Source organism: Polypterus senegalus, chromosome 13, assembly GCF_016835505.1.
Source record: "Polypterus senegalus isolate Bchr_013 chromosome 13, ASM1683550v1, whole genome shotgun sequence".
In the NCBI taxonomy this organism is placed as follows: domain Eukaryota; kingdom Metazoa; phylum Chordata; class Cladistia; order Polypteriformes; family Polypteridae; genus Polypterus; species Polypterus senegalus.
Window position 1 is genome coordinate 133,200,194 of NC_053166.1, and position 17,455 is coordinate 133,217,648.

The following is a 17,455-nucleotide window of genomic DNA, read 5'->3' on the forward strand; positions in this document are numbered from 1 at the left end:
ATTGAATGAGGAGGTGTGTCCAAACTTTTGGCCTGTACTGTATATGTACCACATTTCAAGTCAATAGGTAAAAAGAAATCCTGGACAGACAAACGAACAGCCACGGTAGTGTATTACATAGGAAGATAGATAGATAGATAGATAGATATATATATATAAAGATTCCTGACAATAGATAGTGCAGATTCAATTTTATAACAATGACTGTCTTTTACGTCCCCTGTCCCTGTCCCCCACACCAAAGTACAGTGGTCTAGTATTTATATTTGTCACACCAGTAGTTTATTTGTTTGCTTTTATGACCTGATTTGACATTTTATCATTTAGTTATCTTGCAGTAAAGTTAAGGTCCTATATTGTTCTGCTCAAATGTAGTTTGCTTTTCTTAGGTGTCTATGGTTGTTACCAACAAAAATGCCTAGCGAAATAGATACTAACTCTGATTCCTTAAAAACTGCTTGGAAACAAAACCTCTTTTGTGCTGCAGCATATTCTATAGAGAATGGTGGATTACCAACAAATTCAATATACCAGGAACATTTTCATCCATTAACCACTGAGCAGAAACTAAATCCGAACAACAACACAATGTCCAGTTAACACAAGTATTTTGTTTCCCCAGAAAAATTCATCTGAAAAGAGTTTTATTTTTCCTTTTCAGTACTTTGAATTAATCCATAAGTCTTTAAGAGTGCAGCTGGTGATGGTTCCCGGCCTCTAAACATGCGAAAAACATCCAAGGGAGGTTTACTGCTACCCAGACCTAGTACAGTATCCTTAAACCTGTAAGAAAAATAATATACTTAAGCTATTAGAACAAGAATATTAGTGCACACTTTTTTTAATACTGTGCTGCATGTTTAAAAAAAAACCAAAACATTCTGCAATCAATTGTATGGTTGTGTGGTAAAGATTTCATGCCTAAATCAGTTCAGTACACAGGCTAATGCTATATAAGGAGTAATAACAATGTCAAAGCATTTTGCAGCTATGCCTGAGACCAATAAGGCTCGGTTTATAATATATACATGTGAGGACAACCATGAGTAAATTTTGTTTAAAGGTGGGTGGGAACAAATAGACGGCCCATTGACTGTCACATTTGTTCATTTTTTCCAACTCCTCAAGAAGGTGGCTCTCAGAGATGGGCCAGTGATTTAGGACAGCAAAGAGCAGCGGTAAACTTGTTAATCTGGTCTGAAAGTGAGCACACTTCTAATTACGATGAAGCGTCAAAAATCTCCTAAAAAACCCAATTAAACATAAAAATATGGGTCATGTGTGCCAAGAACACATTGCACATGTTAAAAATAAACATAACCTGTTGCAAGCAAAAACTTTTCTCTAACATCAGATTAGACATACATAGACATTCAAACACCCCAATGGACGAGTGTTAAACGTGAATGATGCATTGTTGCGGGTGCCATGTCTGCTCTCGTTGTTCACAATTACCACGATAGTGTAGGAGTCAATGTGAGTTTGAAAAAACTGACAGCTATGCTTGTGAACATATTAACAGGAAAATATGCATTTGAAATAAATGGTGTGTCACATCCTGTCAAAAGGACTGCTGTTAAAAGAGCTGGTAACAAAAAGCCACAGGAGATGCAGGTACTCGAACATGCCTGAATCAGCAAATCTGCCCAACGATATCCATAGACCGCAATGCTCATCTAAACTGCTGCTGTTATGCCATATATACAGTATGCCATATAGTAGTGCAATCGTCAAAATGACAAAGATCTCAGCAAAGAAAAGCACTTCTCAAATGTATATAGCTGTGGTGGTGTAGGTGTGTGATTGTCATTAAGCTTCATTTACCTTGTGCTACTAACCTCCTGAATGGATAACCGCAGTTTTAGCTTTTTATTTCCTTTCAGTGTCAAGTCTTTTGTTCAGTATCTTTTGCTGTCTTTCTCAACCCTGATGGTTTAATTTAGAACAAGGATGCAAGGAACTGTAGGTGAGTATTTTAGGAAGAAACCCTGTCGGTTTAGCCTTTGCAGTGCAGGATTTTGCTGCTATTTACTACACCCTTTTAATGTGTTGTCCCCACATGTGTATTCTGGTTTGATGATCACGTCTGGCCCTGCAAGACTAGGTGTGCTGAAAAGAGCAGCGTGGAGTTTGAGGTATAAAAATTAAATTGCCTGTGCCACCATACCATTAGCAGAGTACAAGGCTGATGCCTGCACGTTTCATAACATCATTGTCGATAATATATAGCTAGCTCTATTGGTAGATTATCACTCTGTTTCACTTATAAGGTGAAAGTTCAATGTTTCTTTGCATTTTAGGGACACTCTGCTAAGTCTGCATCATTAAAGAAGTTGAAAATAAAGAATTTATTTTTGGAGGGTTTACCTGTGGCCAATTTTACTGAGCTCTTTTCTGTTCTCTAATCCCACTTCTTCAAAGGCTGCAAATGCATCTTCTGATAAGACTTGGGCCCACATGTAGGAATAATAGCCAGCCGCATAAGCCTCGCTTCCAAAAACGTGTAGGAATGTACAAGGAAATCTGTCCTCCTATACAACAATGAGGAGTGATGGAACTTTAATATGAAATTGCTTTAAGATATTATAACTGGTTATCTATCGATTATACATTATAATACCTCAGAAAATGTGACTTGTGCTTTAGAAGCCGATCAAGAAACAACCAAACTGAAAATACCTTCAAAATGTGCTCACTATGTGGCTTTAAGCATGCATCTTACTTTCACTGTTCTTGTAATTACTGTATATAAAAGTTTATAAAAATGACAGCGTACAATTTAGGCATGTTGTAGTACATACATGTACTACTGAAGTCTGACACATTTTTTTGGAGGAACACTCCAGCCTGACAAGATATAACTGGATACAAATTGAGTCTGAACAAAAGATGTGAATATAATAGAGAATGGAAGCTGCATCATAGTGCCCAGAAAATGCCTAGAAAATGATGTCTGCCAGGACTCTGCATCCAAATTGCTGAACTTGTGGGGAAAGCTGCTGATAGGCCAACAATCTGTAGAATAACTGAATGAAGCTTGGGAGAAGATTTGTCAGCAGAGCAATTGTCCCAAGTTAAAAAAGGTCAAAGCAACACTGGAGTAACAACAGAGTTAAAAGGAAAATGTTCATAAGTGGCCTGGTCAAAGTCTGGACCTCACACCCATCAAGAATCATGATTTGAAAAGGGTCCATCCACTGAGTAGAATATAAATCATTATTAAAACTGCTAGACATCTTTCACCTAAAACCTAAAAATAACTTGAAAAAGGGACTTGACCAAGTATTAATGCACAAAGTCTGAAAATGTACACAAACATAGTCTAGTTTTTACTTTGTCCAAGGTATCTGCTGGCAAAAATGGTTGTCGAGGATGTGATTTTTTGAAAAAAAAAATGTAAACTGGGAAAAGGTGTGTACATTTGTAATCCAGCACCTTTTAAAACCTTTCTTGAGGTTGAAAAATGCTTAATATCCCCTTTATACACATTTTACAAATCTTTAAGTATTATATATGAGGGTCAATGCTTTATAAATGTGGGCAAAAAAAAAACAAACCAAAAACATTAAAGTATTACATATAGCATCTCTACAAAGACATCTATGGGCTCAAACACTGTACTATTCCTACTTAAAGTTGCAGTACCACTATCCTGCCAGCTGAGGTCAGCAACTTACAAATTTTACTGTAAGCGATGGAAGCAGCGTCTCTTTCTGAATAATATACGTGGACAAAATTGTTGGTACCCTTCAGTCAATGAAAGAAAAACTCAAAATGGTCACAGAAATAACTTTAATCTGACAAAAGTAATAATAAATAAAAATTCTATGAAATTTAACCAATGAAAGTCAGACATTGATTTTCAACCATGCTTCAACAGAATTATTTAAAAAAATAAACTCATGAAACAGGCCTGGACAAAAATGATGGTACCCCTAACTTAATATTTTGTTGCACAACCTTTTGAGGCAATCACTGCAATCAAACGATTCCTGTAACTGTCAATGAGACTTCTGCACTTCTCAGCAGGTATTTTGGCCCACTCCTCATGAGCAAACTGCTCCAGTTGTCTCAGGTTTGAAGGGTGCCTTTTCCAGACGGCATGTTTCAGCTCTTTCCAAAGATGCTCAATAGGATTGAGGTCAGGGCTCATAGAAGGCCACTTTAGAATAGTCCAATGTTTTCCTCTTAGCCATTCTTGGGTGTTTTTAGCTGTGTGTTTTGGGTCATTGTCCTGTTGCAAGACCCATGACCTGCGACTGAGACCAAGCTTTCTGACACTGGCCAGCACATTTCTCTCTAGAATCCCTTGATAGTCTTGAGATTTCATTGTACCCTGCACAGATTCAAGACACCCTGTGCCAGATGCAGCAAAGCAGCCCCAGAACATAACAGAGCCTCCTCCATGTTTCACAGAAGGGACAGTGTTCTTTTCTTGATATGCTTCATTTTTCCGTCTGTGAACATAGAGCTGATGTGCCTTGGCAAAAAGTTCAATTTTGTCTCATCTGTCCATAGGACATTCTCCCAGAATCTTTGTGGCTTGTCCACATGTAGTTTGGCAAATTCCAGTCTGGCTTTTTTATGATTTGTTTTCAACAATGGTGTCCTCCTTGGTCGTCTCCCATGAAGTCCACTATGGCTCAAACAACGACGGATGGTGCGATCTGACACTGATGTTCCTTGAGCTTGAAGTTCACCTTGGATCTCTTTAGAAGTTTTTCTGGGCTCTTTTGTTACCATTCGTATTATCCGTCTCTTTGATTTGTCATCAATTTTCCTCCTGCGCCACGTCCAGGAGGTTGGCTACAGTCCCATGGATCTTAAATTTCTGAATAATATGTGCAACTGTAGTCACAGGAACATCAAGCTGCTTCGAGATGGTCTTATAGCCTTTACCTTTGACATGCTTGTCTATAATTTTCTTTCTAATCTCCTGAGACAACTCTTTCCTTCGCTTCCTCTGGTCCATGTTGAGTGTGGTACACACCATGTCACCAAACAACACAGTGACTACCTGGAGCCCTATATATAGGTCCACTGACTGATTACAAGATTGTAGACACCTGTGATGCTAATTAGTGGACACACCTTGGATTAACATGTCCCTTTGGTCACATTATTTTCAGTCTTTTCTAAGGGTACCATCATTTTTGTCCAGGCCTGTTTCATGAGTTTATTTTTTTAAATAATTCTGTTGAAGCATGGTTGAAAATCAATGTCTGACTTTCATTGGTTAAATTTCATAGAATTTTTATTTATTATTACTTTTGTCAGATTAAAGTTATTTCTGTGACCAATTTGAGTTTTTCTTTCATTGACTGAAGGGTACCAACAATTTTGTCCACGTGTGGTTAAGGGTGGCACTGTGTACAGTGATAATACATGGCCTTGCCGTGAGTTTTTCTCCCACGTTGCATCCAGTGCTGCTGATAGTCTATGCCATCCCTAGATCCCAACTCGGATTAAGTCAGTTTTAGAGTTCTGGTTTTATATACAGTGCACATTTATGACATTGAGAAGGTTTTTTTTTAGCTCATCTGATTTCCTGTATCATTACATATTTTTCATGGCAGATTTTAACAAGTAATCAATCAATCTAAAAATTAAATGAAACCTGCCAGACCACATAATATCACAACCTTCTGATAATTTAGTAAATAAATGAAAAAATTTAAATTTATGTAAACTGTATATAAATACTTAGGACCCATATCAACAGGCAATTTCAATTAAGATTTAAAAATTGATATCATCACCCTTAGCAGCAATGATTGCAATCAGACATTTTATGTTTTAGTAATCAATCTTTCACAGTGCTGTGGAGGAGTTGTAGCTCACACTTTCTTATAGGACTTCTTTAAGTAAGTGTCTTTTAACTGTTATAAGTTTTTTAAGTCCTGCCACAATATCACAATGGATATCAGGTGTGAAGTTTGACTGGGCAGGTTCGAATGTATAAAATTTATTTTCATTTATGCTGACGCAAGTTTACTAATGTGTCTCATATCTTTAACTTGTTGCATGAACAAAGATGAACTCATAGTTATTGAAGTGATGGAAGTCCTCCAAGACCTGATGTAACAAGGCAACCCCTTTCCATGACATGACCCTCCATATGGCCCTTAAGCGTGGAGTGCAGTGTGAGCATTTCTCTAGCCTTGATGGGACTAGTGTCAAAATACTCCGCAGGTTTTTTTTAAAGAACATACTTGGGAAAATTCTCCAAGAATCATCCAAGTGCACTTGAGGTAAGCACTCAAGTTCATATCAATGGTTTAACAAAAGAGATCTACTAATCCCTTTAATTTGATTGAGGTCACTGGTTTTGGAATGGGGATTAACTTTTTTTCATGCTTCAGGGCAGCAACATTTATCTTGTACACCAAATAAATGAAAAACGAAACTTTGGCTTCATGTTTCCTCCTCAAACGGAACCTCTATATTCTGCCATGATATAAGAATTACATGCTATGATATAAGAAGTCTTTTATAATAACTGTACATAATATGCTAATGTAGACATTCAAATGGACATACTTTTTCACTACACTATACTGTATAATTAATGTCTGAATATCTATAATTTTGGGGCAGCACAGTGTCGCAGTGGGTAGCGCTGCTGCCTCGCAGTTAGGAGACCCGAGTTCACTTCCCGAGTCCTCCCTGCGTGGAGTTTGCATGTTCTCTCCGTGTCTGTGTGGGTTTCCTCCGGGTGCTCCGGTTTCATCCCACAGTCCAAAGACATGCAGGTTAGGTGCATTGGCGATTCTAAATTGTCCCTAGTGTGTGCTTGGTGTGTGAGTATGCCCTGCGGTGGGCTAGCGCTCTGCCCGGGGTTTGTTTCCTGCTTTGTGCCCTGTGTTGGCTGGGATTGGCTCCAGCAGACCCTGTAGTTAGGATATAGCTGGATGGATAACTATAATTTATACTTTTTTTAATTCTTTATTTTTCCTTAAAAAATGTCAGCAATTCATGCAGCACCATTATGAAACATGTTCAAGTTGTATTATGTTTCTTTAGAAATCATAAAATGTCTTACCTTTATTGGCTTTACCACATTATATTTGTCAGATACTTGCTTCTTAATTACCTCTAATGGCTCTGAACTATTAAAAAGAAGAAGTTTCAGGCTGATAAAAAACATGTTAAACAAAGCAAATGAAGTACTACAGTACATCACAACCAATCATCAATTTAACTAAAAATTTAAAAATTGTGTTCTGGAAAAGCAAATCCTGGATTTCAGAGTTAATCTGAATAATAAAAAATGGTATCTTAAACGTAAGCACACACCCACTAAGCAAGAAAGTATGAGATCTGTTTTATAATTCATTAATTAGGTAAACTGTAAATTTTAAGTTGAATAATTTAGTTAACTTTTTTCTTAAATTGTTTATATTTTACAATTATAACTTTATATTTCTTAGCTAGCATATTTGTATTTCTATTATACATAAATTATTTAAGCATAAGATAATGTAATATTGATGAATAGCATATTTTCATAGAAATACCCCATCTTACCTGTTATGTAGTGCTATGTCAATGGCAGTTAAATAGAGCTGGTACTGTAAGTCAAATGCCATCATGAAGTGGTGAGCTGAAATCAAATACATTTGGTAAAAGGAGTTAAAAGATGTGTTAGTACTTAATGGGCCTTAAGAACAACTTCCTCTGTTCATTCTGCGTTTTCTCTGAAGTGTAATTGTGTTGTGTTGAGCTTTGATGAAACAATCTCAGTAATGCATGCATTATTTTTGCTAATGACTGGGGAGTATTTATGAATAAATATTTGTGTAAACTGTGCATGTTACTAGCATGCCCCATGGAGGACTGGCACCCTCCAGGGCTGGTCCTTTCAGTCTTGCTGGGATAGGCTCCAGTTCCCCATGAACTGGAATTGGATTATAAAGCTTTGAGATTTTTTTTTCTTTATCTTGCATAACAGATAAGGTGTAAATAACATAAGCTGATTTGTGTTAAATAAAATGAAGTTGTGTATTTTAATACATTCTTGTTTATCATGAAACCAGTTGTATGTTGGTTAGACCTGCAAATAAGAATTTCACTGCACTCTGTACGTGTGACAGTATGTCTTCTATTGTTATCACTGTGTAATTTCAATAAACAACATAGTAAATTACAAAAGAGAAAAAAGCGCAATTTGATGCTTCTGACTGATATACAGTAAATGAATGTCATCAGTAATGAAGTAAAAATGTATATAGTATTTCTCTATGATATATTTTAGTAGCATTATATTATGTAAATAATAATTGATCCCTCAGTAAAATCCTGACGAATAGCATATCAAGCTGCAGATAATGGTCAGTGATTATCATAAATAGCACAAGAGGGTTGTTTGCATGTTCATCTCTTAACTTGGAGTAGTGTTCAAGGTGGGTAGTGTAAAGAACTATCTTATACTGTTTATTTCTTTTAATCCATGCACAGTTTTGTAGTTCTCTGTATAGACACCACACTTATCATTCTGAGTTTTTTTAAACAATGCTGATTTTTTAAAAATTATTTTTACTCCCTTTTTTTTAAGAGAAACTGTGCTTTGTGGATAAGCTCTGGCTCCTGGTGACCAAGAAGTTTGACAAGCAAGTTTTAATATATTATGTAATTTATACACGAGAGTTGTAATTAGTTGTAGCTGATCTGCATTAGTTCTGTAACCTAGGTCTGCAGTTATCAGAGTATCAACAAGCTTGAAGTACGTATTGGTATTATTTACACGCTTTCTAGTTCCAATTCTTATTTGCACATTTACTGTCAAGAGCTACAGTAAACCTGAAGTTAATAAATAATAATATGTAATGGTTTTATTAAAATGAAAAATTATTTTTTAATATTAACATTATTTGTCATAATTAGATATATTACCATGAGAGTTCTTAATAAGATAATTTCATCTTTGAATAAGGATATCCATTTCTCAATTTCTTTGAATAGTAATATTAATATACATCAAAATTACTTTTATCATAATTTATAAATAACTCAGATAAAAAGATGCTAAACTACACTAAGAACAAAATATACGGTCTTGGGAGATCTGTAAATTAATACAGTACTATAAACAAAGTACTATAAATATTACTGACTAGTTTTTAAAGTTTAACATTAGAACCTCAAGGATGTAGTGCCGATTTTGGAGATACTTGATGGAAATCATTAAAAATTACTCCCATTCAGCCCATACTGCACAGTACATGAGCAAAGTAAAAATCTGAGGGAACAATGCCTGCAAAAACGTCATTATTTAATAATGAGTAGATGCTCAGTGGACGGCATTTTTAATATAGTTTGATGAGAAGTAGTTAGCTTGTAATCCAAAAATTTTAAATGTGAGGAATTTATTTATATAAGCTCTCTAGCTGCATATCGGTTGGAAATAATAATACATTTTATTTATATAGTGCCTTTCTCATGCTCAAAGTGCTGAATTCAAGTAAGAATATCACAGAACTCGGTGCCCGTGACAGTATTACTCCTATTTCTACAACTACCACTATCATTACAGTTCTACCACAACAATCTAAATCTTACACTGTCACATCTTCTCATTGTTACATGGGCATTTTAGGTTATTCATCAATACAATTGTCTGCATGTTTTGAATCTAAATGCACAGAACAATGGCTGATAGTACCTTTGAGAAGGCTTTCCAGCATGTGTGACGGCAGAGGTTCTCCTGTCTGGTAATGACCACTGATTGCTGAAATTGTGTATCTGTCATAGATCCAGTTTGACATAAACTGAGAGGCAAATTCAACTGCATCCCACTCAATGCTGTTGATTCCAGAGGCTCCTGCATAGGGCACCACTGACAACATATGCTGCAAAGCGTGGCCAAACTAAATAAAGAGACATTACTAAATACATTGTTAACTTGAGGATTTGCATTGACTTTTATTGAATCAACCTATACAATGTAATACATTTTATTATAAATGCTTTTTTAACGGTAATGTGCTGTAAAAAATTAATTAAATAACAAATTATACACATAAGATATTTATCAGTCAAGCCATCATAATAAATATGTTAACAAAAAGTTTTAAAAATTAGACCAAACAAGACAGCTAGCACAGGTGAAAATAGTTTTAAAAGTACTAACACAGAAGTACATGTACGTCCAAAGGAAGTGCTTTGGGTCATAACTATGGGAAAACTGAGACCATACAACTAAATGGTTGTTCACTCAGGTTAGCGCACAAAGAGTGTGGATTGCCTCATGTTTTAAGATTATTGAAGTTTATCTCAGTTGAATACACTTTATTAGCATGTGATTTATCACACCACTAAATCATTATAAAATAGAAAGTGGTGCAGTTTACATCCAATAATTCAAACTGGTGGCAAGCCAGCAATGTAACAAAAGCACCTACTTTAGAATGATTATTCAGAAAGAGTGTGCATCTGTTGCAATTCCACAGAGAGTGATAAGATAATGGGGATCATCAGAATGTCTAAATCCTCTGAGAGCATATTAAAATTAAATGTTTGATAGAGTGTGAGTTGAGAACAAAGCCAAAGCATGTGACCAAGTATTCTCAGGGCTTCCATGGCTTGGTATCACCACTCAGGTGGGAGTAGATTTTAGAAAGTCTGGAGTTTACAGGAATGTATATGGTGCACAATGTTAAATTGGATACATCTTTTAATTGCAGTGTCTCAAAAGTGGATAAATAAAGTGTAGTTTTGGATCTTTATGAGTTTTAAGCATTTTGATCCATCCTGCTTTTGGATCTATATACTGCCATGTTACTCCTTATCATTTTAAATTATCTCTCTGCATTTATTCAGTGGACTGTGCATTTTCATTCTTGCCTGAATTTTTAAAATCATTAGTGCAAAATGCAGTAGACACAAAAGTTTAATATATTAAGTCATCTGTAAAAAAAATGCATTTATCTGTTTTGCATATTTATACTGTAAAATCAGCTTCGCACTTGGCAAATATATGACTACTACTGACTAATAAGCTGAACTGTAAATGTACACTCGTAGATCAGTCCTCACTATTGAACCCACTGTGTGACCCCAAACTCACAGTCATATAGTTGCACTGACATGTAAGCAATATGTGGCTCAGTAAGGCACTTTGCTTAATACCAAATTAAACATTTTACCTCATGAAATAATGTTTCAACATCATCAAATGACATCAGTGAAGGTGCAGATCCAATTGGAGGAATCTGGTTACAAACAATGATAGCAACAGGTTTCTCTTTCAGTAAAGCACTTTTTGCTAAATAAAGAATTAAAAGAAAAAATAATTTATCACTTTACTATCTTAGATATTTTCATATATTATTGTCAATTACAAATGATCCATCTTATTAAGAATAAAAAATGTGAATGAACTTACATTGTAAACCATCCATCCAGGCACCCGACTGCTTTTCTTTAGGTCGAGAATAAAGATCCAGAAAAAGAGATGCAATATGTGTATCTATGAAATATCAATTATTTTAGTCAGACATTACAATTATTAAAAATTCATTATGTTTAAAGTTATACATAAAATAAGCCAAGCAGACTTTAAACAAATAAATATAATTATTTAGTCTAATGAAGATTCTAATGCTTAAAGGAATTTAATATATTTACATTACTTTGTGTTTGCCTTCTTTAAAAACTTAGGCAATACATATATCACTGTCAAGATTTCTATGAAAAATGGTTATCAATGAACACATTGTTTGTTATAAATAAAAACGCACTAGGTGTTCAACAGAAAACTAAAATTAAGTACAGAAAAATACCCTGGTTCTCCTTCAAAAGGCACTGTGTGTCAGGGGTGATGTTTAAGTTAGAATACAAACATTGAAAGTATAGCCTTTAAAATACAGAGATTTACAAGTAGAACTGGTTTTCGTTAAACTACTAACTGGATTATTTTAAGTGAAAACCTCAGTGCAAATAAAAGTAATTATGTCTAGAGTCTAATTATTAACAATGCAGCTAAAAAACTGTAAACACTGAATTGCACGGAATAAAAGAAAGACATGACACCTTTACAATTGTTTGGTTAAAAACAAAAAAAAAATCAGTAATTATGTAATTATAACAAAGTACTTAGAGCAGAAATTTGTCATTGGAATTTTTAAAATCATTTTAGTTCATTAAGGCCTGCTGATACACTTTCAGTGTGAATGCAAAGAAACCCACACTCTGCTGTTTTGGCTGTATTCTTTAATAAAATATAAAACTGCTTATGTATCAATGTCAATATGTGGTTTATAAAAAAATATAACGTGTGTAAAATAACATTTAAAGGGAAGAGAAAAAGCTGTCAGTACATAGGCTGGGAATGCATAATTAGGACAAATAGTTAATTATATGTTGTGTTAATGGTTTTATTCCTTAATGCGTGTGTTTTATTCTAAGGCCTACTACTGCAAAAATTCCTTTTATTAAAACAATTCCAATTTTGAGCAAAAATAGTTGTGAAAGAAGCAAGAAAGGAAGAATGCACAGGTAAAAATGTTATTGTCTTACCTTCCTCATTGTATACATAAAAGACTTTCACCAAGGGGTCCCAGACTTCTATAACACTATCTGCAGGTTTTATGGTTACTCCAAATAAGTCCAAACACAGTTTAAATAGACCAGCAAGAACCCTAATGGAGGAACGGGTTTGACATTGTACTTCAGTGGTTGGTATCTTTCTTTAATGTACACTTAATATATTTTATAAGATATATGAGATATTATGGAAAAATATATATGGTAGTCACCATGTTAACATATTTTACGTGAAAGTACTCTTATTACTTGCTTACAGGTTTACAAAAAAGGGCTTAATTTTAATAGTTTGCTTTCGTGTATATACTGTATATTATTGCATCATGATTACAAAACATTTTCTATGTGAATTTACATAAATATTTCATAATGTCATCTATTAATCTCCATTTGATTAAGATGACGAGATGTATTTCCTTCAGTCTTTCCTTGAAGCACATAACCAGGAGATCTGGAATTAGTCTCGTTGCTTTTCTCTTCACTTTCTCAATAGCTATTTTCTTCTTATAACATGGAGTACACTCCATATAAGCATTAATTCTCTTAAATAGTTCTCTACACAACTTAAGTTAAACATTGTGCTTTTGTAGAAATCTGGAAAATTTGGTTAGTAGTTTTGATGTATTAATTACAAAGGGTGAAAACAGAAATGAATATTAAAGTTTAAATAACTAGAAGAAATAGTTATTTTGCTAAAGTCAAATAGTACACAAGCATGGTTTGTTTTTGCCAAGGATAAACTTTCTTTGTTACAGGCACACAATTAACAACTTTGTCAATCATAAAATAAGCAGCTTTCAGCTTATTCTTTATAATATTCTTTCATAATTATTAACCACAACCATTCTCCACCTGACTGATTATTTAAAAAGAAAAGTTTGTTTGTACAATGCTATGGTAATACATTGATAATCTCTGCTGCACCACAGCAGCAAAGACCTGGCACTATATCTGTTTGGAGTTTGCACTTCTTCTTGTGTCTGCATAGATTTTCTCTGAGCACTCTGTTTTCACAACTCAAAATCTGCATTCTGGCCCTGCATGAGTAAGGTGTGGTCTGTGCCTTGTAACCAAAGCTGCTAAACTAGGCTCTGCATCCCCAAAATTTATGACCATTTAGGAAGACAAAAAGTGGATGAGGACTGATGAATTGATGTGCATGTATTATCTGTGACTTTGGCCTTAGCCACAGAAACATATTTCCCTTGCAACTGAAAATGCCATCCTTACTTCAAAGCCCATATATGTTTACAAATGTGTGGCCTAGTTTTTGTAGCATATCAAATAATATTAAAATTGAATATTGCACACTAGAAAATGTTAATAACATACCTCTCCACTGGAAAGTAAAGAGGCAACTCTTCACTTGGAATACTAAAAAAAGCAAGTAAAATAATGTAAATGCAGTTATATATTAAATGCAAAAAGTCTATGACTATTTTAAATAAACTGTGTATAAAAAGTAGTACTTTACCCTATAAACTTTATCAAAAAATAATGGGATTGAAAATCGACAATTGTTAATATTTTTACAGTAGTTCATCAAATCACATATACCTGAATAATGATTTCATTTGTTTCTGCTTCCAATATACAATGTCCCAGTTTTCTAATTTCTCTCGATGACCATGTGTGTGGGCAAATTCTGTCAAGGACTTCAGCTCCTTGAGAGCCACTACAAAAGATAACAACATCAACAAAGACAGAGTTTGGGTACTAAATACAGAACAAAAACTGCATATATATGAATCTAAAATACAATGTATAGTATCTTTATAGAGTACTCTCTTTATAAATCACCACTTAAATGAGTGAACATTTTTTTCTAATTCATCCATAATACAACAACGTAAGTTTAAATAATTCAAAGTAACAATTAAAGACAGTAACCATTACTGTTATTGTAACTTTCTGTACTGTAATTGCATTTACTTTATACATCTTTTAATTTAAGTTAGAAGCATTTCTATGTCTTTCACTTTTAATGCTTTTTTGTGTCTGTTAAGTAGAAAAACACCAATTCCTTTCCTACTAACAGTAATTTAGCAGGGCATGATTTGTAAGTGTAATTATCTGTAAACTCAGTTGGTGTAGATATGCTGAACATACTGAAGTATGCACACAATACAGTATAGGGAACATATATATTTACTTAACACATAAACAATTGCAATGTAAACACAAATGGGTCCCATTACAGAGTCACAGAAAGCTGGTGCCTATCCAAGTTGCACTGGATAATGCAATTCTACATGCCAACATCGTGCCAAATCAGGAGAATTGGGATCATGTCCTTTATTATAAATTATAAACACTCAAATTTGTTAGTTGACAGAACATGGACTGAGAGGGGAGAGGCTGTGTTCCCATTTAAATGTAGAAGGTTCAAAATATGTCTGAGAGATCTGGGGCCTCATGTATAAACAGTGCGTACACACAGAAATGTTGCGTAAGAACTTTTCCACGTTCAAATTGCGATACCACGGTACCTCATACCTTGTCGTACGCAAGTTCTCCGCTCGGTTTTGCAGACTGGCGGCACTCAGCGTCAAAGCAATGCTACTGTTCCTGTGTGGTTACTCCTTATTTTCCTGACGCGGCTTTATAAATACACTGAAACTAACCACATATTGTTTATTAGTGTAATGCATCTGATTGTAATTAACTTGTAACAATATAATGGTCCAGGGAATAGCCATAGTAATCCAAATACAATAACTGCTTTAGCGTTGTTACTCTCACTGCACCTTCTTCTTCTTCTTAGGGGTTGCCACAGCAGATCATATTTTTCCATATTCCTCTCACTGCACCACTCGGAGTATTTATATCACTGTATCTGAGTGTGAATCACAGCAGCAGCTGATCGGAAAGAGAATTATCGGCATACAGACCCAAGCACACACTTGAAAAGGTAGCTGCCATCTCTGGGCATGGAAACCACTCGGTAAGTGACAGTTCTTTGATCGATGGTGATCACCTCGATAGACATGTTAATGGGGGTACGGTTGGAATGATAAAGGAAATGGGTACCTGAACAATGTAAAGTAAGTCTAAAATACCTAAACAATAAATATAATTGTAATAAACGAACAATAAAAAAGCGGAGAAGCCGTGGATTAAATAAAAAGGCTGCAGTTATCAGCAGGGAGACGTGAATCCCGTGGCGAAGCAAGGAAGGGAATGTAGATACCGGAGCGACGGACAGCCTTATATAGGCAGGCAGTCAACAACGTGGGAGGCGTTGGGATTTGGGACCCAACGCCACCTCACACGGTGACCGAGCTGCAGGCTATGGATGTATATATGTACGTAAGTAGGATTCAGTTAGCATTGGGAACCCGTGTACAATATTTCTTGAAAATGGGCCCATAAGTAACAAAGACCGTTGAAAAGTTCAATATGGCGGACGACAGTGGCATCATACCACCGAAATAAGTATGTACATTGGTTTCGGTTAGCGCAGGGAAGCCGCCTACCAAATTTTGTGAAGATGGGGCCATAAATTAGAAAGTTCAACATGGCGGATGTTGTCGACCGTTATGACCGTTACGTAGAATTTCGAAATGAAACCTTTTGTAAGTAAGCTGTGAGGAATGAGCCTGCCAAATTTCAGCCTTCTACCTACACGGGAAGTTGGAGAATTAGTGACATTGGAAAGTTCAATATGGCGGACGACAGTGGCATCATACCACTGAAATAAGTACGTACATTGGTTTCGGATAGCGCAGGGAAGCCGCCGACTAATCTATATTAGTATAGATAAAACAGAACGAGAAAATAACAACACAGCTAAAAGCTCAGCCGCAAATTTCGACAAAAGTGTCATGAGCACGAGGCGTCTATGCAGTGTCCGCAACAGACGTGGCCATCCACCGTGCATAAGATACCATATTGACATTGGCGGGCGAAGGGGCCACCTATTCTTTCTCTGCCTAGAGCCGCCCATGAGTACTGCTGCAATGAATTATTTCATCGAAGGTCGCACACAATAACTGTGCCGTGAAACCCATGTTTAGTAACATGCTTTAACTCCTATCATCATGAAATTGATATCACATATACATCTCAGTATTTTAGTTATTCAGAGTGCTGTAATATCACGAATATAATGGATTGTGTCCAGTCGGAGAGAGCCGGTTTAAGAAGCACGTAGTGATTCACACACATAGAGCACATAGAAGATCACATACAAAACAAAGCATTTAACGTGCTACTTTAATTTACGATGTGATTTGAGAAACTGGTTAATTAAACGATTTTAAGATGACGTTTATGATGTTCTACTTTAATGACAAAATAAACTACGTGATTAAAGTGGAAATTTCGAGACTTAAGTTGACATTTTGTGCTTTTTTCCCCACTGTGCGCCTATTTTTTTTTTGTCTGTACCCTAATAAGCTTTCATATGACACTCAGACGGTGGGTTACGACTCGCCTTTTCACGGTGACTTTGATATCTGAGCTTTCAAGTTTCCCCAACACGCTAAGTCACTCGATCAACTTCCTTTTGTTGATTATGCCACGGTTTAATTAAACAAATAGTATGTTTTTCCTTTGCTTCTACTTGGTATTCGCTGAAATTCTTATATTTTCCCCCGTGCTTTTCCCATTGTCTTTTCACAGAAGTGTGAGCTTAAGGGCGATTTATATTGATTTGCATATTCAAAGAGGCATAATTCTGGGAGGAGTTGGGGCGGGACATAAGGCGTGTGCACGAGCGTTAGTTTTCACGCTGACCGGGTTTTATGTAGCGGAAGAATGTGGAAGTTGGAGTACGCACAGATTCCTGCATCTGGATTTTTCTGTGCGTAAGCACATTTCGGCTTTTGTGCTTCCGCCATGTTATACTGCAAATTCTACGAACGGCGTTATACATGAGGCCCCAGGCCCTTTAAAGGATCCATAGTTGTAC

General features: G+C 35.6%; 1 protein-coding gene across 1 annotated transcript in view; it reads right to left on the bottom strand.

The window, feature by feature from the left end:
• Positions 1–259: 259 nt before the first annotated feature.
• The window catches only part of LOC120542965 (probable cytosolic oligopeptidase A), a 47,982-nt gene continuing 30,786 nt past the window's right edge, over positions 260–17,455 (bottom strand). The window contains exons 10-19 of the mRNA XM_039775738.1: positions 14,101–14,218; positions 13,876–13,917; positions 12,517–12,638; positions 11,384–11,467; positions 11,145–11,263; positions 9,662–9,866; positions 7,528–7,603; positions 7,043–7,109; positions 2,368–2,531; positions 260–783 (exon numbers count right to left, since the gene is read on the bottom strand). Coding sequence (XP_039631672.1) covers positions 645–783; positions 2,368–2,531; positions 7,043–7,109; positions 7,528–7,603; positions 9,662–9,866; positions 11,145–11,263; positions 11,384–11,467; positions 12,517–12,638; positions 13,876–13,917; positions 14,101–14,218 — 1,136 coding nt within the window. The 3' untranslated portion in view covers positions 260–644. The remainder of the gene's footprint in view (positions 784–2,367; positions 2,532–7,042; positions 7,110–7,527; positions 7,604–9,661; positions 9,867–11,144; positions 11,264–11,383; positions 11,468–12,516; positions 12,639–13,875; positions 13,918–14,100; positions 14,219–17,455) is intronic.